This window comes from Trachurus trachurus, assembly GCF_905171665.1.
Source record: "Trachurus trachurus genome assembly, chromosome: 18".
Taxonomy (NCBI): domain Eukaryota; kingdom Metazoa; phylum Chordata; class Actinopteri; order Carangiformes; family Carangidae; genus Trachurus; species Trachurus trachurus.
In genome coordinates, this window is record NC_139909.1 from 3,033,845 (window position 1) to 3,057,676 (window position 23,832).

A 23,832-nucleotide genomic window follows, 5' to 3' on the forward strand; every position below is an offset into this window, starting at 1 on the left:
CAGAGTCTCGATCGGCTCATCGGTTTTTCAGTGTTGGAGGCAGAGATTGTACAAAATATAGTTTCATGCAATCAGACGATACAGTAGCACAACCAGGGATGTGCCTGTAATCCCAGTATCAGCAGTAACATAGTCACGGTTAAAGTGGCAGCAGAAATCCACAACTTGGTGAGGACATAACGGGGAACATCTCAAATAATATCTGGAAGTGAGTAAATTTGACACATTTTCATCATCTCATCTAGGAGAAATCAAAGTGTATACAGAGAGGTAATCGCCTTCACTTTGTTTTAACACAGCCAACCAACCAACCTCTGGAGATTCTCCAGCTCCATAAAGAAAACACTTCTAGTGGGGTTCGTCAGACTGTCAAGTCAATCAACCAACTTTGTAGAAATCAACGTTGTGTTGTAAGTTAAATATAATTTCTTCATCTATCCGAAAATATGTCTTCCATGTTATGCCCTTAGAAAATATGTTTGTCACTTTGTTTCAGCAGATCAGTGTGATGTTTATTTTTGTAACCGAAACAACCTAGGGCCAGTGCAGGCTGGGAAACAGAAATATGGAAAACAAAAATGCCTTGCTGTGATCAGCTACGGTCATGTGTGAGCTCTTTCAGTTGTCAGCTTCTGAGTCAGAGTTTTTCTCCCTTTTTGCTAAGGCAACATTAGTATTTCTTATCATGTAACATTAAGTTGTCACTTATTTTTGATTCTATAAAAACATTGAGATGGCTAAGACGCTAATTAGCTTCATGAGAAATGAAAGTAGTCCTACTCTGCCCCCTGGTGTGCAATAAAAAGGTGGGAAAAACAACACACACCCCTTTATTACATCTGACCAAAGTGCAGGTTATTGTATCAGAACACCGATATTGCAGCTAAGACGCTGTGACTTTGTTACAACAACCAGGTACATGTATGAGCTTTTATTCACTGTATTTGATCATACAACTGTTTTCTATTTAATAATAATATTCAGAAAATGTCTGTGTGTTATATATGAATGCATGATTGTTTTTTAAGTTGGCAGGAGTGAGTTGTTTCGGTTTCAGGATGACAAACATGAGTATTCTATTATCCCAACTGTATTATTATGTTAATGTTTTCTGAGCTATATGAAGTGTTCTTGAATGTTTTTGTTTTATAATTTCAGCTTATTTTGTCTCACCCACGTCTACTTGAAACATCATGTTTAAAAGTGAAGTTACGGCTTCCTTTCGTCTCCTCACATGGAAATGTAAGTGTCTGTTATCGTCACAATGAGAATTTCCAGTATGGAGCACCAGTAGAAGATTGCTATTGAATACTTGATCACATTGATCACCTTCCAGATGTATTTTACTCATTCTTTTTTTACTCTACATTGTTCTAAGGACATGTTTTTTATGCTCAGTTGTTGACCAGAATGAGTGAACCAGTGAACACAACAGATGGTAACAAACCAGAACATTCCATGGTAATCAATTATTTATCGATTTATCATACGTTATTTTTCAGATTTTTTCTAGTTATGGAAAAAATATTCTTAAAGGGATAGTTCACCCAAAATTCAAATTTCATCTCATTATCTACTCCCCCTCATGTCGACTAAGAGCTGTGAGAAGTTTCAGAGTCCTCCGTGGCTTCTCTGAGTTACAGCGGGGCTCCGTGCAGCACTGCATGTCCATATAACGGTTGCGAACGGGGCTCACTTTTCTTCGTCCAAAAAGACACACCAAAAACCTTCCAAATACCTCCATACTGCTCGTCTGTAATGTCCCTCTTGTATTGAAGCCCCGACATGAGAAATTGTTCCAAATTTTTTTTTAAAAGTCTATATTTTAAGCTTGTTTGTAGCGGAAGCTCCCAGTGTCTCAGTTCAATGCTCTGCCAGTCTCGGGTGATTTGCACTGACACTGGCAGAGCAGTGCACTGAGACACTGGGAGCTTCCGCTACAAACAAGCTTAAATTATAGACTTTTTTTTTTTTCAGAACAATTTCTCATGTCGGGGCTTCAATACAAGAGTAGTCTGGCCTGACGGAAGTGCGTTGCTGCGATTAGCCTCTGATTGGCTGGAACGAGCCACCCGGCGGAAGTCCTGCCTCCGTGCTGCAGCTTTCACAGTCCACCCGGTTACGGGAAACATCAACAAACAAGAACAGGAACCGAACCATGGAGCTATTATACATCCGTGTCTTGAACTGAACAGAAGAAGAAATATCCGTCAGCGGTTGCCGACCGTCGTTACACCGCGGATCCAAATCCAGTTTCCAACCGGCAATATTTTGCAAGTGCACCGTTGCTACGGCGCCGACCACAACGATTGTGACTGGTTGAAAAAATTCCAAACGGCCGGAGTGTTTTTTTCTCTGATCGCAGAATCATAGGCGGAGCAGCCAGACTCTCTTTCTTCTCTGGAGGAGGGTCTGGCGAGCGAGACTAATACAAGAGGGACATGAGGGTGAGGAGAAAATGAGTGAAATTTGAATTTTGGGTGAACTATCCCTTTAAGGTCATTTTTATATTGGTTAATAACCATTTATTAACTGTGTAAACCTTTTTTCATACATTTAACCCTTCTTTTTCTCTCTCTTGCTAAATTCTCACAAATTCAGTGGAAACTCGACCAAAGAGGAAAACACATGAGGAGACAGAGTCTCGATCGGCTCATCAGTTTTTCAGTGTTCAGTAGCTATTTGCAAGGAGGCACAGATTGTACAAAATATAGTTTCATGCAATCAGACGATACAGTAGCACAACCAGGGATGTGCCTGTAACCCCAGTATCAGCAGTAACATAGTCACGGTTCAAGTGGCAGCAGAAATCCACAACTTGGTGAGGACATAATGGAGAACATCTCAACTAATATCTGGAAGAGAGTAAATTTGACACATTTTCATCATCTCATCTAGGATAAATCAAAGTGTATACAGAGAGGTAATCGCCTTCACTTTGTTTTAACACAGCCAACCAGATCTCTGGAGATTCTCCAGCTCCATAAAGGAAACACTTCTAGTGGGGTTCATCAGACTGTCAAGTTGATCAACCAACTTTGTAGAAATCAACGTTTTGTTGTAAGTTAAATATAATTTCTTCATTTATCCGAAAATATGTCATCTATGTTATGCCCTGAGAAAATATGTTTGTCACTTTATTTCAGCAGATCAGTGTGATGTTTATTTTTGTAACCAAAACAACCTAGGGCCAGTGCAGGCTGGGAAACAGAAATTTGGAGAAAAAAAATGCCTTGCTGTGATCAGCTACGGTCATGTGTGAGCTCTTTCAGTTGTCAGCTACTCAGAGTTTTTCTCCCTTTTTGCTAAGGCAGCATCTATGACTATTTCTCATCATGTAACATTAAGTTGTCACTTATTTTTGATTCTATAAAAACATTGAGATGGCTAAGACACTAATTAGCTTCATGAGAAATGAAAGTAGTCCTACTCTGCCCCCTGGTGTGCAATAAAAAGGCGGGAAAAACAACACACACCCCTTTATTACATCTGACCAAAGTGCAGGTTATTGTATCAGATATTGCAGCTAAGACGCTGTGACTTTGTTACAACAACCAGGTATAAGCTTTTATTCACTGTATTTGATCATACAACAATTTTCTATTTAATAATAATATTCAGAAAATGTCTGTGTTATATATGAATGCATGATTGTTTTTTAAGTTGGCAGGAGTGAGTTGTTTCGGTTTCAGAATGACAAACATGAGTATCCCAACTGTATTATTATGTTAATGTTTTCTATAAGAGCTATATGAAGTGTTCTTGAATGATTTTGTTTTATAATTTCAGCTTATTTTGTCTCAGCCACGTCTACTTGAATCATCATGTTTATGCGTGATGTCTCAAAGGTAGTTACGGTTGTCCTTGCTCTCCTGTCATGGAAATGTAAGACTCTTCTATTTGTGGTTATGGTGACAATGAGAATTTTCAGCATCAAGTGCCATTACATGATTGTTGTTGAAACCTTGTGATCACCTTTCAGATGTATTTTACTCATTCTTTTTTACTCTACAGTGTTTTAAGGTCATTTTCTTTTTTTATGCTCAGTTTATGACCAGAATGAGAAAACAATTCAGATTGATGACAAGATCCAGTCACCGGTGAACATGACAGATGGTAACAAGCCACAGCACGAGAGGGTAATAAATTATTTATTGATTTATTGTATCTTATTTTACAATTTTTGCTAGTTATGGAAAAAAACAATCTTCAGGTGTTTTTTACACTGGTTAATACATAAATAACCATTTATTAAAGCAGAAGTGAGTGATCCGGTCGTTTTCGCTAATGCTGCGTTCCAGGCAGGCTTTTGAAATCGTAAATTACAGCTTCAAGTCACAACTTACGACTTTGTAGCGTTCCAGGCAACCCACTCGTGTTTCTCCGACCTGTTTTACCGGTGAAAGTCACTATAACGGCCACTCGTAACTTCCGACCGGTGAACTCGTACCAGATCGAACTGGTACCACTTCACGGTCGGAAAAATACGAGTTTCCTTGAACGCACCATAACAGTCCTCGTCGCTACGTCACCACATTCACGGCGTTCCTTGGCTGCACACACAGCCCTGCATGCCGTTCTCTCTCCTCATTGGATAAAAACTGTAGGATACGATAAATGTTTTCTCTTCGGCTCAGAGCAGAGCAGAGGGACTGACAGACCCGTGTTTCAGTCCAAACACTCTATGTAAGTGATTGCTGTCGGAAGATATAACTATTTAAGACTTATATTAACACAAATATATCACTCACTTCTGCTTTAACTGTGTTACCCTTCTAATCCATTTAACCATCTCTCTCACAGGGTGGGGTTGTATCAATGTAGTATTACTAGTAGTGGTGTCATCTACATTTCCATTAAGGTTTCCTTCATGTAAAGAAGGGTGTAATGCCACATGAACATATGTACTGTATGCATCTCATCCTCTGTGACCCTTTTCTTTTTGCAATAGATGCTTTTAAATGTGTGTCTGTCTGAGAGCCTGGAATACTTGTCTGTTCTTCTGAGCTCCCACATGTGCATGGATCGACATGGGTTCTCGAATGTGAGTTCTCAACAGGCCGAACCAGTCAGACCAACCCAATTGTCACCGGTGAACATGACAGATGGTAACAAGCCACAACATGCAAAGGTAATCAATTATTTATTGATTAACTGTCCGTTATTTTACAACTTTTGCTAGTTATGGAAAAAAAATACTTCAGGTGATTTTTACACTGGTTAATACATAAATAACAATTTATTAACTGTGTTACATAAACTACTCTAATCCATTTAACCATATCTCGCTCTCTCTCGCTCTCTCTCTCTCGCTGAAATTGATTTAATATTTTTAGGCCTACATAAAGTTTAATCCAAAGGAGGGACTGTCATTTAAACTGACGCTGTTGACCTCCAGTGGATCGCTCTCCTATGACACTGTTTTCTTCCTTATTCTAATACACATGTGTGGAGGTATGTGTAGTGGTTCTATCATTGAAAATGTCCGACTGAAATCCATGTTTCTATCACTTACATGTAATACATACATTTCTCAGAGAATGTTTACAAATCTCTGACCAGGGTACATTTACTGCAACAAGCTACACAACTAAAGCATAAATCTTAATTTAGGATCATAATTTTAAAACGTAATGATACATCTGTTGCTCTGTTTTGATTTCAGCTGATGTGGCTGCTCCCATTTCCACACTGTATCATCACATGTGTTGGGCATGTTGCTTCATTGACCCTGTTCTTAGTGTTATCGGTGTTATTATGGTTGCTCGTACCATATTTCAAGGGAAACGTAAGTCAATACTTTTAAAAACAATATAATAATTAGTTACTTATGGGTGGGTGCATTTGACATGATAAAAACTAGTATTTCATTTCTCAGTTAGAAAAGTTACTTAAGAACTTACCACTGGTGCATTTTGTCATGTTGCAGTTGCAGTTTTCAAATTTTCATTGTTTTTTCCCCAAGGTGAGAAAACTGAGCTGGTGAAGAATAACGTGCTGAAAGACCAACAGAAAGAAAATGTCGTTACAACACTGATGGAGGTGAAAGCTGAACTGGAGAACCAGAGGAACCGACTAAAAAAACAGTTGAAGGAGGTGGAGGCTGACAAGGAAAAGAACAAACAAGACCTTCAGTCAGTGGAGCAGGAAATTACAGAGAGAGAGAAGAACTATGACAAACCAGAGGAGTTATTAAGAGAAAAGGAAAATTTGTTACGAACCCAGTGGAAACTTGACCAGTATAAAAAAGACACGAGGAGACAGCTACTGAACACTGAGAAACTGATGGAGCCGATCGAGACTCTATTTACAAGGAGGAGGAGCAAAGATTGGCAGATGGAGATGTGAAAAATTAATTAGAAGAAAGAAGGCAATAAAATCACTCCATTTTTACTGATGTTCACTGAAGCTGTACAAAATATAGTTTCATGCCATCAAAGAAAACAGTAGCACAGCCAGGATGTGCCTTATTCATTCCTCAGGCAAATCCCAGGCATTTTACTGATGTAGAATATAAATGTTTTTCAAAAGACAGTAAAAGCAGCTCAGCTGGAGTGACATGAGGAGAAGTAGTACATGTTTTGGCCGTGAAAATATGACGGTATCGATTTGAAATGAAGCTGGATGAGACAGATTTATTATAATTGTTTGTAGTTTAAACCTTTGCTTGGCTAAGTTCATTTTTAAATATACATTTGCCAATAAGATACATATGGGGCATAAATTGTGTTTTTGTCATGTCTTGAACAGGACTTTTGTCGCATTTTATACTTTTTAAAATAAAATTATTTTTTGAAATACTACATCTTAACCTTGTTGCCTTTGTGGTCTGGCCCTCAGTATGTTGACCTGGTTTATTCTACCTGAGCATTTAGACAACACAATTAGCTTGAAGGTTTGAATAGGTGTTTGTTTAGACATTTATATACTGTGCCCTCAACATGTAAATATTTCAAATAATATGGAAGTGTGTTGATAGATTGTGTTTGATTTGGAAATAATGAAGCAGATGCTGTTTCCTGTTGTATGGCGGTGAGACTGGCCTCTGACTAAACAGTCAGTGTTCAACTGAATACAGTAAAAGTAACAAGATTCTGTAAATGATTAAATAATTTTATAACTCTGGACTTTGACCTGGCCCGGCCCAGTGAGATTCAGTCACTGGGATGGCGAGGTTGTAGCAAAAGCTGTAGTATTACTAGTAGTGGTATCATCTAAATTTCCATTAAGGTTTTGTTTCTTTTGTGTGAAGAAGGGTGTGATGCCACATTTGAGTGTCATGCAACATTTAAAAGCAATAGATGTCTTTAAATGTGCTAAAAAGACAAAAAAGCACCCGTATGTTGGGCTGCATCTAGTTTTAATCAATACGGGGATAAACATTGCACACGAGCTCAACCCTAGACCTCTGCAACAGAACTAAATGATCACGAGTGGCTTTTCTAAGGATTAACAGGTAGATCACCGACAACCTTGATGTCACGGTGACTGCATGGCGGCTGCTGGCTGTCCTGATCTACCAGCCATTCTTTGATTCTCCAGATAGCACAGAGGATTGGTTCAAAGGAGGCCGGGGTTATTACATGCACGTAAATGTGAAGAGTGTATACACCTCATTTTATTATCCATTGCGCAGTTCAAAGTACAAGACCATGAAGCTCAGTGAGAGGCGACATCAGCTTTCTGCATGCGACAGGTACGTGGCGTTTCGACTTTTGATTTGTAATGTTTTCAGTGAAGTTTCTAAAGATTTTTACACAGATTTGATGCTAAATGTTTAATCTAGTGTAGAGAATTTTACAATCTCAGTGGATGTTAATGATATTTGGTATAACAGTCTCTGTACATGCTGTTTAATTCATACTTGTGTATTTAAATCTCTTCCTACTCTTCAGGATGATTCACGTGAAGGATGGACCATTTCTGCTCACAGTCTCCAGATTTTCAGTTTTCCTTGCTGTCGTCTTCTTACTCCTGACACACTGCTGTGGAGGTAACGTACAAATACACCAGTGACACTGTGATAAAATGTTTCTGATTGAGTCGTGTGAAATATACCGAGTGGGTAATTCCAGTTCGCCTAACAGAGTAGTGTATTTTAATTATTTTAGAAATTAAAATTTTTGCTGTCTTTGATTGTGTCACTGGTTTGAAGTGGGCGGTGATAAAGTCACATTCTGTTAGCAACCAATCAGGATTCGGCATCTTTTAAATCAGGCTCTTGTGATGGTTGGTTGTTTGCCCGTGTGGTTGCCAACTGTCAGATCTGATTAAACCACACCTACACAGTCATAGTGAAGCAGGTCAGCCATGTTTGTGAGAGTTTTTTCAAACACCTGGTGATGTTTTTCTCAGACTTGGCATTGATGGTGGCATATATATCTTCTTACTTGATTTGATAGCAGACAAGAGAGCTAACAGGACTATCAAGTTATTGTCAGCTTTAACCCTCCACCAAGTTCAAGTGTTTTGACCTTGTCCAGTTTGGTAAATGATTCATGACATCAACTAAATTTGCTATACAAAACAATCTGTTCTATTGCAACTATTTAAGTGGATAGTGGAGTGAAGGCAGCACTTAAACCTTTGTGTATTTACCTGCATTTATATACAGGAAACTTATAGTAAAATTAATCAGTTTTAAGCCCTCACCATTCAGCTGTCTGGTCACCTCATTCATGTTTCATGTACAGATTACAGCATGACTTTCATGTAACATCTTTTTTTTTTTTTTTTGGACTATTACTTCGTACTTACTATTAAAACTTATTTTGTTTTTCAGTTAATTGACCCAGAGACCTTTCGTCCATGATCGTGGCTGCTGTCAATGTTTAATAGTATAGCTGATAACCGGTGATATGAAATGGTGTCACAAAATTGTCAGTTGTTTCAATATTAACAACCCACATAGTATTTTTTTGATTGGCTTAGAGAGCAATTTGAGAAATATTAAAGCAGAAGTAAGTGATATATTTGTGTTAATATAAGTCTTAAATAGTTATATCTTCCGACAGCAATCACTTACATAGAGTGTTTGGACGGAAACATGGGTCTGTCAGTCACTCTGCTCTGCTCTGAGCCGAGGAGAAAACATTTATCGTATCCTACAGTTTTTATCCAATGAGGAGAGAGAACGGCATGCAGGGCTGTGTGTGCAGCCAAGGAACGCCGTGAATGTGGCGACGCAGGGACGAGGGCTGTTATGGTGCGTTCAAGGCAACTCGTAACTCGTGTTTTTCCGACCTGTGAAGTTGTACCAGTTTGATCTGGTGCGAGTTCACGGGTCGGAAGTTACGAGTGGCCTTTATAGTGACTTTCACAGGTAAAACAGGTCAGAGAAACACGAGTGGGTTGCCTGGAACGCTACAAAGTCGTAAGTTGTGACTTGAAGCTGTAATTTACGATTTCAAAAGCCTGCCTGGAACGCAGCATTAGCGAAAACGACCGGATCGCTTACTTCTGCTTTAAATGTAAAACATATTTATACAAATTTAACACCAGGGGTCACTGGTAGACCACTGGTGGCTTCTCTATAGGACAGAACAGAAGCAAGGATCATCATCATCATCATTGTGTATGTGTTAAATATCTCATTTGTTTCTAAAGTCAGAATTTAAAATGAATCCACTTCTTACCAGGTGATGCGCAGACTGATCCACCTCCGCAGGTCGTGGTGATGGCTGGTGATGACGCTGTGTTGCCCTGTCAGCTGAGCCCTCCCATGGATGCTAGTCAAATAACAATGGAGTGGGGGAGACGTAACTTGATCCCTAGATTTGTTTTTGTGTGCCTCGATGGAAAGGAGCTTCTGTCTGAACAAAACACAGCCTACAAGGGAAGAGCATCGCTGGACGTTGACAAAATGATACATGGAGACATTTCACTGAAACTCTCCAAAGTAAAAGTCTCTGATAGTGGAAAATACAGATGTTTTCTTCCAAAACAAAAGAAAAAATACTTTGTAGACCTTGTTGTTGGTAAGTGTTTTGCTCTAGCATCTGGGTTTGGTTTAAGGGCATTTGTTTGTCAGACCTGAATCTAATTATTTTCTGATCTTTAATCTTTCATAAGAATGTAATTTGAAGATTGTATAACATTTTGAATTGTCTCCTCATTGATAGGTGCTGCCTCCTCACCTGTCATCAGTTTAGCAGGGACTGACAAAGACAAAGGAAGAGTGGTGTTACAGTGTGAGTCTAAAGGCTGGTATCCAGAGCCTGAGCTGCTGTGGCTGGACGCTGAGGGAAAGCTGCTCTCTGCTGGACCTACAGAGACAGTCAGAGGTCCTGATGTCCTCTATACTGTCAGCAGCAGAGTGACTGTGGAGAAGAGACACAGCAACAGCTTCACCTGTAGAGTCCAACAGAAGATCATCAATCAGACCACAGTGACTCACATTTATATTCCAGGTAGAAATGGTTCATAATTACAAAATAATCACACTTAAAGGGATAGTTAAACATTTTGAAAAATTGGCCCATTGCCACAATCCCTATAATCATTGGTTTGTTACCTTTGAAAGCTATTTTTAGAACGGCGGAGCAGAGCGGCAAGCTGCTCAGAGCTATGCTACGGAGGCTCATGGGATATCTAAGTTTCCTCATCAAACTCATCAAATACACAATCCAACAACTCCAAAACACTCTGGTGGACAAGTTGTGACCTGCACATTCACCACGCTATGAGATGATAAAGAACGTTAGTAAGAGTAAGAGTTGTTTTAGAGGTAAATACATGCAAAACCGCTGATCCATGTTCCTGTTAGGGGCAGTTTTTCAGAAAGCAGTGTCTGCATTTAACTTGAAAACAACTCCATCTTGTAACGTTCTGTTATTATCTCATAGCGTGGTGAATGTGCAGGTCACAACTTAGGCGCAGCTGCCGTATACATGTGATTGAGTAGTGTGAAATGTACGAAGTGGTAGTGCCCTGCACGGGCCTGAAATCTGGGCCTGAGCCCGGCTCTGGCAGGACAGGTTTTCAGAATTCTCAGGCCCAAACCTGAATCAAGCCCAACTTTTTTTTAAACCTCCCCTCCCATAACAGCCTCTAGGCTATTAATGTTGCAGACATTAAAATAGTTTAATTGCAATTAATTAATTAAATATGGATTTATTGAATTATTGAAGTGACTGAGCGCGATGCAGCTGCAGCAGCGTTGGCTCATCTTCAGTGGTTGTGATGAGTTTAAACTTACTCCAGTACTGAGCCTTTCCCCTGGTGTTGTCCACTGTCAGTTCGCGGTCTCTAATCTCTTTATTTACGTTGTCCATGTTTGTGTCGGGACGCGGTCACGCGGGATATTGGTGTATTGTGATGCGAGTGACAGTGATGCCGTGATGTGAGTGACATGTAGCGCGGAGGGAGGGGGCAGCATGGCTTTCTGCGTTCAAGTGTCGCCATTTAAATTGGTTTAAGTTTAAAACAAAAACACATCTTTCATATTGGCAGGTTTAAAAACAAAAAAGCCCGAGCCCGGCCCGTGTCCGAGGTAATGATGTGGTAATTGGCCCGAGCCTGGCTCTCGGGCTGTCAGGCATTCGGTGCCCTTTGGCTTCGGGCTGCAGTGCAGGGCTCTATCAAGTGGGGAACTGCCAAACAGAGCAGTGTATTTTACTTTTACAAATTTTAATTTTTCTGTCTGTGATTGTGTCACTGGTTCTAGTGGGCGTTGATGATGCCACATTCTGCTAGTAACAATTCAGGATTTAGCATCTTTTAAATCAGGCTCTTGTGACGGTTGGTTGTTTGCTCTTGTGGTTGCCAACTGTCATATCTGATTAAACCACACCCACACAGTCCTAGTGAAGCAGGTCAGCCATGTTTTTGAGAGTTATCTCAAACCTGACTTTGGTGGCATATTTATAAATTCTTACTTGATTTGATAGCTGGCAGAAGAGCTTACAGGACCATCAGATTATTGTCAATTTAAACCCTCAGGCCTAGTCCACATGAACACAGGTATTTTTGAAACCAAACTTTTATGGCCCCCGGTTAAAAAAAATCCTGTCCACACCACTGTTGTGATAAAAAATATCTCCGTCCACATGAAACCGCAAAATCCGCCTCAAACAATGTCATGCTCAGTAAAAACTCTGTCAGCTGGTCACGTCTAGAGCGCTCCACAAGTCTCCATGGATACAATTTACAGTTTACCCTCGCAGTGTGACATCAAACAATGTTGACAAGAAATTGCGGTTTTCCTGTCCACACATGACTGCTGAAACCGGACTTTTCGAAAAAGTTCACCCTGGACTCTGGTTACAAACAACTCCAGTTTCAGGAGCCCACAACTGCGCTTACGTGTGGATGAAAGGCCAAACCGTGCAGAGAAACACACGGTTTCACAAATACCCGCGTTCGTATGGACAGTCACCAAGTTCAAGTTTTTGACCTTGTCCTGTTTGGTCTATTATTCATTACATCCAACAAAATTTGCAGTACAAAACCATCCATTTTGTCACAACTGTTTATGGATGATGGAATGAATGCATTTATATACAGGGACAGAATAGTAAAATTAAGTAAGTAAAGTTTTAAGCGCTCACCACTCGGCTTCGTGTTGTCATTCATGTAACATCAACATTTTCTAAACTACTAGAACACTTATTTTGATTTTCTGTTAATTGACCCAGGCAGAGGCCTTTGGCCCATGACTGTGACTCTTGATACCGTAATAATAGTTAAAGCAGAAAAAAGCGGAATATTTGTTGATATAAGTCTTAAATAGTTATATCTTCTGACGGCAATCACTTATATAGAGTGTTTGGTCTGAAACACGGGTCTGTCAGTCACTCTGCTCTGCTGTAAGCCGAGGAGAAAACGTCTTGTATACTTCCTTGTATCCTACAAGCTTTATCCAATGAGGAGAGTGAAAGGCATGAAGGGCTGTGTGTGCAGCCAAGGGATGCGCGTGAATGTGGTGACGTAGGGACGAAGACCAATAGATCCATGACGAGGGCGGGGGCTGCTAACTAACGAAGTTAGCCAAAACGACCGGGTCGCTTACTTCTGCTTTAATAACTGGTGACATGAAGTGGCACAAAATTTTCAGTTGTTTTAATATTCACAATGCCTATACTATATTTTAGTAGGCTTTAGAGAACAGTTTGAGAAATGTTAAATGTAAAATACATTTGAACAAATTCACTTGAAAACCACCAGGGGTCACTGGTGGACCACTGGTGGCTCCTATATAGGGCACAACAGAGGCCAGGATCATCATCATCATTGTGTATGCATTAAATATTATATCTTGTATTCTAAAGACAGAACTCTAAATGGATCCATTTCTTACCAGGTGATGCGCAGACTGATCCACCTCCGCAGGTCGTGGTGATGGCTGGTGATGACGCTGTGTTGCCCTGTCAGCTGAGCCCTCCCATGGATGCTAGTCAAATAACAATGGAGTGGGGGAGACGTAACTTGATCCCTAGATTTGTTTTTGTGTGCCTCGATGGAAAGGAGCTTCTGTCTGAACAAAACACAGCCTACAAGGGAAGAGCATCGCTGGACGTTGACAAAATGATACATGGAGACATTTCACTGAAACTCTCCAAAGTAAAAGTCTCTGATAGTGGAAAATACAGATGTTTTCTTCCAAAACAAAAGAAAAAATACTTTGTAGACCTTGTTGTTGGTAAGTGTTTTGCTCTAGCATCTGGGTTTGGTTTAAGGGCATTTGTTTGTCAGACCTGAATCTAATTATTTTCTGATCTTTAATCTTTCATAAGAATGTAATTTGAAGATTGTATAACATTTTGAATTGTCTCCTCATTGATAGGTGCTGCCTCCTCACCTGTCATCAGTTTAGCAGGGACTGACAAAGACAAAGGAAGAGTGGTGTTACAGTGTGAGTCTAAAGGCTGGTATCCAGAGCCTGAGCTGCTGTGGCTGGACGCTGAGGGAAAGCTGCTCTCTGCTGGACCTACAGAGACAGTCAGAGGTCCTGATGTCCTCTATACTGTCAGCAGCAGAGTGACTGTGGAGAAGAGACACGGCAACAGCTTCACCTGTAGAGTCCAACAGAAGACCATCAACCAGATCACAGTGACTCACATTTATATTCCAGGTAGAAATGGTTCATAATTACAAAATAATCACACTTAAAGGGATAGTTCAACATTTTGAAAAATTGGCCCATTGCCACAATCCCTATAATCATTGGTTTGTTACCTTTGAAAGCTATTTTTAGAACAGCGGAGCAGAGCCGTGAGCTGCTCAGAGCTACGCTACGGAGGCTCATGGGATATCTAAGTTTCCCTCATCAAACTCATCAAATACACAATTCAACAACTCCACAACGCTCTGGTGGACAAGTTGTGAGCTGCACATTCACCACGCTATGAGATAATAACACAACGTTACCACACAGAGTTGTTTTAGAGGGAAATACATGCAAAACCGCTGATCCATGTTCCTGTTAGGGGCAGTTTTTCAGAAAGCAGTGTCTGCATTTAACTTGAAAACAACTCCATCTTGTAACGTTGTGTTATTATCTCATAGCGCGGTGAATGTGCAGGTCACAACTTGTCCATCAGAGCGTTGTGGAGTTGTTGGATTGTGTATTTGATGAGTTTGATGAGGGAGACCAAGAAAATCCATGAGCCTTCGTAGTGTAGCTCTGAGCAGCTCACGGCTCTGCTCCACCGTTCTAAAAATAGCTTGCACCGACAATTAAAGGTAACAAACCTACTGCTAAGACTACACGTATTCTGGCAATGGCCAATTTGCCAAAATGTTGAACTATCCCTTTAAACTTGAGTCTGGTTTTCCATGGATACAAGTGTTTCATTTCATTTTATTTCAGATGATTTCTTCGTGGTCACATCTAACTGTGCTGCTTCTATTGCATTCAGTGTGGTTTTCTGCTTAATGTTGATCATTGCTTTTGCTTTGTCTGTCTGGAAATGGAGACAAAACAAACCCAGTAAGTAAAGTTACTTAAAGATGCTTTTTTATATCTTTTTTTATGTTTAAGTAAGGTTGTAGTGATAATGCCTGTACAATTTAAAAAAACAAAACAAAGAAATGTCTAGAAATAGTCTTACAGCAGAACCACTACAAAAACATCAAATGTCAACATATTTTACCCTCTTTTTCCAGATCAAGTGGATAAATCTTCAGCTAGTGACAAAACAGAACATCGGGTTTTAATGCAAAGCAAGCATGATGTGTACAAGGAAAAAACACACCTTCATGAAGAGTTAAAAATGAAAGAGGTAGAACAGAGAATTGTGGAGCAGATGAAAAAGATTCTGAAGGAAGTGAATGACATAACGGATAAGGTGAAAGATCAAAGAAAAGAGCACATGGAGAACACAGAGAGTGAGACAGAGAAAACTGAAAGGAATTTGAAATTAGTTGAGGAAGAAGTAGAAAAGACAGGTGACAAAGCAAACGGTTATTTTAAACTGATGGGACTCATGACGCAGAATAACTCGAAGGATGACCTGCTACTGGAACTGAACATCAACACAGAGAGACTGCTGGAGAGAACATGTTCTGCATTTAAACAAATTACAGATAAGGAACACGAAGTAAAGAATCAAATAGAGGTGATTAAAGAACAGCTAAAGGACACAGAGAAACAAATTAATTAACAAGCATTACAAACAAACAATATGTGTTATCACTCCGATCAGATCCATCTTCATAATTTGTAGTGCTCTCTAGTGATTTATAGTAAGCTGGATTTAGGTGTGTACTAATATTTACTCGTTTGATTTTTTTTAACCAATGTAACAGAATCTCTCCTGTTCAATGACTTGTATTTAATTGATCTTTTTACATACTTGAGTTAGAACTGATGATGTTGTTAGAGCTACAATTTAGTTGTTTGTGAACTCACTGTGTTGGATTTATCTAGTGTTTCACGTTTTCATTGCCTCAAGTTAAATGGGACTGATTAATAGATAACATAAGAGGTTCCTGGATAGACTCTATTCTACCAATCAATTATATTTTGAGGTAGACTGTAGTCTTGTCTTGTTACCGGTCCATTTGGTACCGGGCCGCAGAAAGAGATAATAAATTTTTTTTTAAAAATCGTTTGTTTCGTCTATTTCACACTTCCGGTCGTTTTATTTAGGAAATTTTGCCACTTCCGTGTGTGCATCTTCCCAGCGCTGCACAATTGACAGGCAGGTCCACAAACGTAAAGGAGTGAAAAACACACGTCGCCGGGCCGGGAAAAACTCAATAATGAGATGACAGAAGACCCGACGCCTGCCAACAAGAAAAAAGCTGTTCTAAAAGAAAAACCACGAGTCCTTTTTAAATTACGGGTTCATTGCAACAGGTGATTCACATGCTTCAAGCTCCACAGTGTGTAGGCTAATACATGTGCAGGCCTGGTTCTCTGCCGCTTCATCACTTCACAGAAAACTTATCTCCCTGCATTCTGGATTAAAGCAGAATATCCTGAGATCGCCACAAAAGCACTGAAAACCTGCTTACCCGAGATGACAGACAGACCATCACCCCCAGATAACTGACATTATTATTGTGATCCTATATTAGGTGAGTTGTAACAAAGAACGTAAATGTAACAGAAGACTATGTGACTGTCTACAGTCCTGTTTATACAGTACGTGTAATGTAAACAGGAAAATTTACCGCGCCCCGGGGGGGCAACTGTTCTGGGAAAACACACTCCTTTTAATTATCTTTAAACCCCATACACACCTGGAGGCATGTGACCTCTAGTCACATGACCACCCCCCCAATTTCGGGAGTGTGTTGTTTGAAGTTTATAAAAGCAATGTTAACCAGAAGTGCGTTGGTCACAACGGCTAGCTTTAGTAGCGCCGAAGCTGATTTCATTTTAGCTCTAAACTTCGTCCATCTTTGTCTTTGTCCATTCTCATACAGTCACCGGTGAACATGACAGAGTGTAACAAGTCACAACATGCAAGGGTAATAAATTAATTATTGATTTATTGTATGTTATGGAAAAAATGTTCTCAAGTTCACTTGTTAATACACATACAACAATTTATTACTATACTGTGTTACTTAAACCTTTCTTTATCCATTTAACCCTTTCTCTCGCTCACTCTTGCTGAAATTATTAATATTTTTAGGCTAACATAAAGTGGAACCCAAAGGAGGAACTGTCAGTTAAACTGCTGTCGTGGACCTCCAGTGGATCGCTCTCCTATGACATGTATGTGTAGTGGATCTATCATTGAAATATCTGACTGATATCCATGTTTGTATCACTTAAGTGTAAAACATACATTTCTCAGAGAATGTTTACAAATCTCTGACCAAGGTGCATTTACTGCAACAAGCTACAAAACCCTAAAGCATGGATCTTAATTCAAGATCATAATTTTAAAACTTAATGATACATCTGTTGCTCTGTTTTGATTTCAGCTGATGTGGCTGCTCCCATTTCCACTCTGTATCATCATATGTGTTGGGCATGGTGCTTCATTGACCCTGCTCTTAGTGTTATCAGTGTTATTATGGTTGCTCATACCATATTTCAAGGGAAAAGTAAGTCAATACTTTTAAAAATAATATAATATAATTAGTTACTTATGGGTTGGTGCATTTGACATGATGAAAACTAGTATTTCATATAAAAGTTACCTAAGAACTTACCACTGGTGCATTTTGTGATGTTGCAAAAGTTGTTTTTTCCCCAAGGTGAGAAAGCAACGCTTATGGAGGTGAAAGCCGAGCTGGAGAACCAGAGGAAATAACTAAAAGACCAGTTAGAGGTGGTGGAGGCTGACAAGGAAAAGAACAAACAGGACCTTCAGTCAGTGGAGCGGGAAATAACAGAGAGAGAGAAGAAGAACATTTACAGACCAGAGGAGTTATTAAGAGAAAGGAAAGAATTGTTACAAACCCAGTCGAAACTTGACCAGACTGAAAAAGACATAAGGAAACAGCTACAGTACACTGAGGAATTGATGGAGCCGATCGAGACCCTATTTACAGGGAAACACAGATGGAAGGACGAAGATGTGCAAAATTAATTTGAAGAAAAGAGGCAATGAAATCACTTTGTGCTCCTGACATTCACTGAAACTGTATTAAATATATAGTTTCATGTCATCAGACAAAACAGTAGCACAACCAGGATGTGCCTGATTCTCCTGGGGCTAATGTGAAATCTAAATGCATCTGTTATGACATAGTTAAACATTTATTTCAAAATGTTGTTCAAGAGACCACAAAAACAGTTAACCTTTTACACACACTTTTTTATCCACATATTTATTATTGTGATTTAATACACAATGTGTTTTTATGTATTTTACTTCATGTTTGTTGTGTGTTCCCTCTCCATTGTCATGCCTTTTTTCTCTTTGCTGCTGCTTGTGACATTTTAAATTTCCCCTTGGGGATTAATACATTTCTATTTCTATCTATCTATCTAATCTGGATTCACATGACCATGCGAATATGATAGTATATATTTGAAATAAAACTGGATTAGACAGATTTAATATAATTGTTTGTAGTTTAAGCCTTTGCTTGGCAACATTCATCCTTAAATAAGTAAACATTTACTGCCAATAAGGTACATAAGGGGCATTAAGTGCATTTTTGTCATGTCTTAAACAGGACTTTAGGCACAAATACTGTTTTCAATGAAATTGTTTTTTTTTCGTTTGTTTTTTGCAATACTACATGTTAACACTGTTCCCTGCTTTGTGGCCTGGCCCTCAGTATCATGTTTATCTGGTTTCTTCCACCTGAGCAGACAACACAACCAGCTTTAAGGTTTAAAAGGTGTTGTTTTTTTTCTTACTTTTAGACATTTACATTCCATCTCCTTGAAGTGTAAATATTTCAAATAATTTGAAAATGTGTTGATAGGTTGTGTTTGATTTCGAAATAACAGAACAGATGTTGATTTCCTGTTGTATGGCGGTGAAACTGGCCTGTGATTAAACAGTACCGAGCCACTGTTCAACTGAATATCATAAAAGTCCAAGAATCTGTAAATGATTTAATGATTTTATCTATCTTGAACTGTGACTTCCATGTCGCACAGAGGATTTGATCAAAGGAGGAGGGGAGGGGGGGGGGGGGGGGGGGGGCGGCAGGGGGGTCAAAGTACAAGACCATGCAGCTCAGAGGGGAGATCGGCTTGCTGCATGTGACAGGTACGTTGCATTTTTAACATTTGATTTATAATGTTTTCAGTGAAGTTTCCAAAGATTTTTTACACAGATTTGATGCTAAATGTCTAATCCAGTGTAGAACATTTTACAGTCTCTGTATGTAAGTGGCCAAAATTGTTGCTGCAGTTAAATTCAGAACACAGAAGCGCGTTGTTCCCCCTCCCCTATCCCCCAGACTCCAGGTTGCGAGACAGCGATGCGCTAACCTCTGCTCTGCTCACTCACAGTCTCAAAGTCTCAAAGCAGAGTAAAAAGCTAAATATTCATCAACAACCTCATTGTTTTATTGCTCTGCACGTCACTCAGGTGATCTGCAAGTTATTGTTACATTTCACACACACCGACACACTGTAACCCTGCATCTACAGGAGCCTAGTGCGTGTTCTTCACACCGTAGATGAGCCAACATGGGTTAAAAGTGATTTAAAAAGAACAGAGGGTAACTACTGCACAAAGTATTGTACATGTCATTTTATTTAATCAAAAGCCTTGCAGTCAAATATCTAAACTACATTCATGCAAAAACTGCAATAAACAGTTGGGAAAAACAAAACACACATCTTTATTACATCTGACCAAAGTACGGGTTATCTGAACACCAATATTGCAGCTAAGATGCTGTGACTTTGTTACAACAACCAGTATATGCTTTTATCCACTTTATGGATCATGGATGGGTGTCAAGAAAGGCGCCTCTAAATTAAATGTATTATTATTATGATTATTATTATTATTATTATTATTATTATTATTATTATTATTATTATTATTATTATTATTATTATTATTATTATTATTATTATTTTATTATTATCACAGCTGTATTGAATGGTTTTCTTTAAGAGATGGTAACAAGCCACAACATGCAAGGGTAATCACTTATTTATTGATTTATCATCTGTTATTTTTCAGATTCTTTCCAGTTATGGAAAAAATATTCTTAAGGTAATTTACTGTATATATTGGTTAATAACCATTTATTAACTGTGTATACCTTTTTTCATCCATTTAACCCTTCTCTCTCTCTCTCGACCAGACACACAAGGAGACAGAGTCTTGATCGGCCCATCAGTTTTACAAGGAGGCACAGATTGCTTGGCCAGGTCAGTATTATGTTTATTGCTGATGGTTGTTTTTACTAGCCTCTTTATGTTTTATTGTATGAGCTACACAGCTGAGGTAGCTGAGCTGTATTATTTATACTGTGTGCTTGCTTGGGTGGATTATCCTACATCCTATTGTACTGTATTACAGTTTCACAAAATTCCCAGTTAACTCCATGGAAGTGAAATCAGCTGTGCCCTGGAGTTTCTCTGAAGTGTTTAAGCCGAATGACACATAGCCCATGACAATGTACAATGTACATTTAATGAATGTCTATGAAGGGATCATTTGTACAAAAAATAACAAAACATATTGATGCTTGTAATCAGCAATGACAAATGTCAACAGGTTAGTAATACGAGTAGCAGTAATTGTCAATTTTCAAAGTTAAATGTTTCGCGTGTCTTTATTTAAATAATTAGGAACTTGTTAATTTATGGTGTCAACGTACCAGAGACGGTCATATTGATGACAATACAAATACCATAACTAGGTTATTGTTTTGTACTGAGCGGTCTGTACTGATGGAATTGAACATTAGGGATCAACCTGTTAAGAGTTGACCATGCAGCAGGTTTCTGAAGGATTACATGTCCCTGCTCTTTGTCTGTATAATCTCCATCTGTAGAGATGAAGGTAGTCCTACACTGCCCCCTGGTGTTCGTGCACCACGTTGCAATTCGGACAAATGGAGGATTCATAATGTGTTTGACCTTTGGGCATGTTGTGTGTTTCAGAAAGATCAGAAAAGCTTTCAGTTTTTTGACAAAAGGATGAAACATGTAAAGGAGGTGGCAATTTCGCAAAAAAATATTATGTATGTAGTATATTTCTATTTTGAATCACACTAATGTAGATGAATCACCATTCACCATTAAAAGCTTGATGTTGTTGACCTTCAACAGCTACAGATCAGTAGACAAAGGTCACAACCCCGTATGCAATTCCTTGTAACCCTTTTTGTTACAAATCTGGGATAAAAGTGAATTAAAGATAACAGAAGGAAGCTACTGTACAAAGTACTGTACATGTCATTTTATTTCATTAAAAGCTTTGCAGTCAAATATCTAAACTACATTCATGCAAAAGCTGCAATAAAAAGGCGGGAAAAACAACACACACACCCCTTTATTACATCTGACCAAAGTACAGGTTATTATATCTGAACACCGATATTGCAGCTAAGACGCTGTGACTTTGTTACAACAACCAGGTATAAGCTTTTATTCACTGTATTTGATCATCCAACAGTTTTCTATTTAATAATAATATTCAGAGAATGTGTGTGTTATATATGATTGCATGATTGTATTTTTTTAAGTTAGCAGGAGTGAGTTGTTTCACTTTCAGAATGACTTGTCAAACATGAGTCTTGTATTATCGCAACTGTATTATTATGTTGATGGTTTTCTGTAAGAGCTAATATGAAGTGTTCTTGAATGTCATGTTGTTTTTGTTTTATAATTTCAGCTTGTTTTGTCTCACCCACGTCTACTGGAATCATCATGTTTATGCGTGACGTCTTGGCGGTACTTACGGTTTCCTTTAGTCTCCTCACATGGAAATGTAAGTCTCTATTTGTAGTTATGGTCACAAAGATAATTTTCAGCATCAAGTGCCATTACATGATTGTTGTTGAAACCTTGTGATCACCTTCCAGATGTATTTTACCTTTTTTCTTTTACTTCACACTGTTTTAAGGTAATTTTTTGTATTTTATGCTCAGTTGTTGACCAAAATGAGAAATCAGTTCAGATTCATGATGGCATACAGTCACCAGTGGACATGACAGATGGCAACAAGACATTGCACGAGAGGGTAATTAATTATTTATTGATTGATCAACTGTTATTTTCCAATTTTTGCTAGTGATGGAAAAAGTTCACTTGTTAATGCACATGTAACTATTTATTACTACACTGTGTTATTTAAACCTTCGTCCATCTTTGTCTTTGTCTATTCTCATACAGTCACCGGTGAACATGACAGAGCGTAACAAGTCACAACATGCAAGGGTAATATATTAATTGATTTATTTTATGTTATGGAAAAATTTTTCTCAAGTTCACTTGTTAATACACATATTTATTACTATACTGTGTTACTTAAACCTTTCTTTATCCATTTAACCCTTTCTCTCTCTCTCTCTCGCTGAAATTGATTTAATATTTTTAACATAACATTGAACCCAAAGGAGGAACTGTCATTTAAACTGCTGCCGTCGACCTTGAGTGGATCGCTCTCCTATGACACTGTTTTCTTCCTTATTCTAATACACATGTGTGGAGGTATGTGTAGTGGTTCTATCATTAAAAATGTCTGACTGAAATCCATGTTTGTATCACTTAAGTGTAAAACATAAATTTCTCATAGAATATTTACAAATCTCTGACTAAGGTGCATTTACTATAACAAGCTACAAAACCCTAAAGCATGGATTTTAATTCAGGATCATACTTTTAAAACTTAATGATACATATACTGATTTTTCTGTTGCTCTGTTTTGATTTCAGCTGATGTGGCTGCTCCCATTTCCACACTGTATTATCACATGTGTTGGGCATGGTGCTTCATTGACCCTGCTCTTAGTGTTATCGGTGTTATTATGGTTGCTCCTACCATATTTCAAAGGAAACGTAAGTCAATTCTTTTTAAAAAAAAATTGTTGTTACTTATGGGTTGGTGCATTTGACATGATATCTCTCAGTCAGATATGTAACTTAAGAACTTACCACTGGTGCATTTTGTCATGTTGCAGTTGCTGTCTTCCAATTTTTTCGAGCTGAGAAAGCTGAGCTGGTGAAGAATAACGTGCTGAAAGACAAACAGAAAGAAGATGTGGTTACAACACTGATGGAGGTGAAAGCCGAGCTGGAGAACCAGAGGAACCAACTAAAAAAACAGTTGAAGGAGGTGGAGGCTGACAAGGAAAAGAACAAACAGGACCTTCAGTCAGTGGAGCAGGAAATAACAGAGAGAGAGAAGAACTATGACAAACCAGAGGAGTTATTAAGAGAAAAGGAAAATTTGTTACGAACCCAGTGGAAACTTGACCAGCATAAAAAAGACACGAGGAGACAGCTACTGAACACTGAGAAACTGATGGAGCCGATTGAGACTCTATTTACAAGGAGGAGGAGCAAAGATTGGCAGATGGAGATGTGAAAAATTAATTAGAAGAAAGAAGGCAATAAAATCACTCCATTTTTACTGATGTTCACTGAAGCTGTACAAAATATAGTTTCATGCCATCAAAGAAAACAGTAGCACAACCAGGATGTGCCTTATTCATTCCTCAGGAAAATCCCAGGCATTTTACTGATGTAGAATATAAATGTTTTTCAAAAGACAGTAAAAGCAGCTCAGCTGGAGTCACATGGGTAGAAGTAGTACATGTTTTGACCATGAAAATATGACGGTATAGATTTGAAATGAAGCTGGATGAGACAGATTTATTACCTAATTGTTTGTAGCTTAAACCTTTGCTTGGCTAAGTTCATTTTTAAATTTGCCAATAAGATACATATGGGGCATAAAGTGTCTTTTTGTCATGTCTTGAACAGGACTTTTGTCGCATTTTATA

At 38.7% G+C, this 23,832-nt stretch overlaps 1 protein-coding gene and 2 long non-coding RNA genes across 7 annotated transcripts; all 3 read left to right on the plus strand.

Annotated features, from left to right (window-relative positions):
- The first annotated feature begins 105 nt into the window (after positions 1-105).
- Positions 106-23,463, plus strand: LOC311001389. 4 transcript variants are annotated; one of them, XR_014596162.1, is made up of 5 exons: positions 106-168; positions 21,720-21,815; positions 21,976-22,067; positions 22,220-22,885; positions 23,008-23,463. It is a non-coding gene; the product is annotated as an uncharacterized lncRNA (long non-coding RNA). The 4 variants fall into 4 exon arrangements; XR_014596164.1 differs by lacking the exon at positions 106-168 and having other exon boundaries at positions 21,244-21,815; positions 22,220-22,537; positions 22,763-22,885; XR_014596163.1 differs by lacking the exon at positions 106-168 and having other exon boundaries at positions 21,244-21,815.
- LOC311001390 lies at positions 4,052-6,135 on the plus strand. The gene is made up of 4 exons (XR_014596166.1): positions 4,052-4,139; positions 5,337-5,454; positions 5,666-5,788; positions 5,966-6,135. It is a non-coding gene; the product is annotated as an uncharacterized lncRNA (long non-coding RNA).
- Positions 7,430-18,582, plus strand: LOC311001321 (butyrophilin-like protein 2). Of its 2 annotated transcripts, XR_014596159.1 has the most exons (9): positions 7,430-7,696; positions 7,896-7,993; positions 9,639-9,977; positions 10,122-10,409; positions 13,301-13,639; positions 13,784-14,071; positions 14,810-14,929; positions 15,106-16,917; positions 17,656-18,582. XR_014596159.1 is itself a non-coding variant. In XM_083992372.1 (8 exons), the coding sequence occupies exons 1-8, from the start codon at positions 7,584-7,586 to the stop codon at positions 15,600-15,602; spliced, it is 2,082 nt and encodes a 693-aa protein (XP_083848498.1). In that variant the 5' UTR covers positions 7,430-7,583; the 3' UTR covers positions 15,603-17,013. The 2 variants fall into 2 exon arrangements, 1 of the variants encoding a protein (XP_083848498.1); XM_083992372.1 differs by lacking the exon at positions 17,656-18,582 and having other exon boundaries at positions 15,106-17,013.
- Positions 23,464-23,832: the final 369 nt, after the last annotated feature.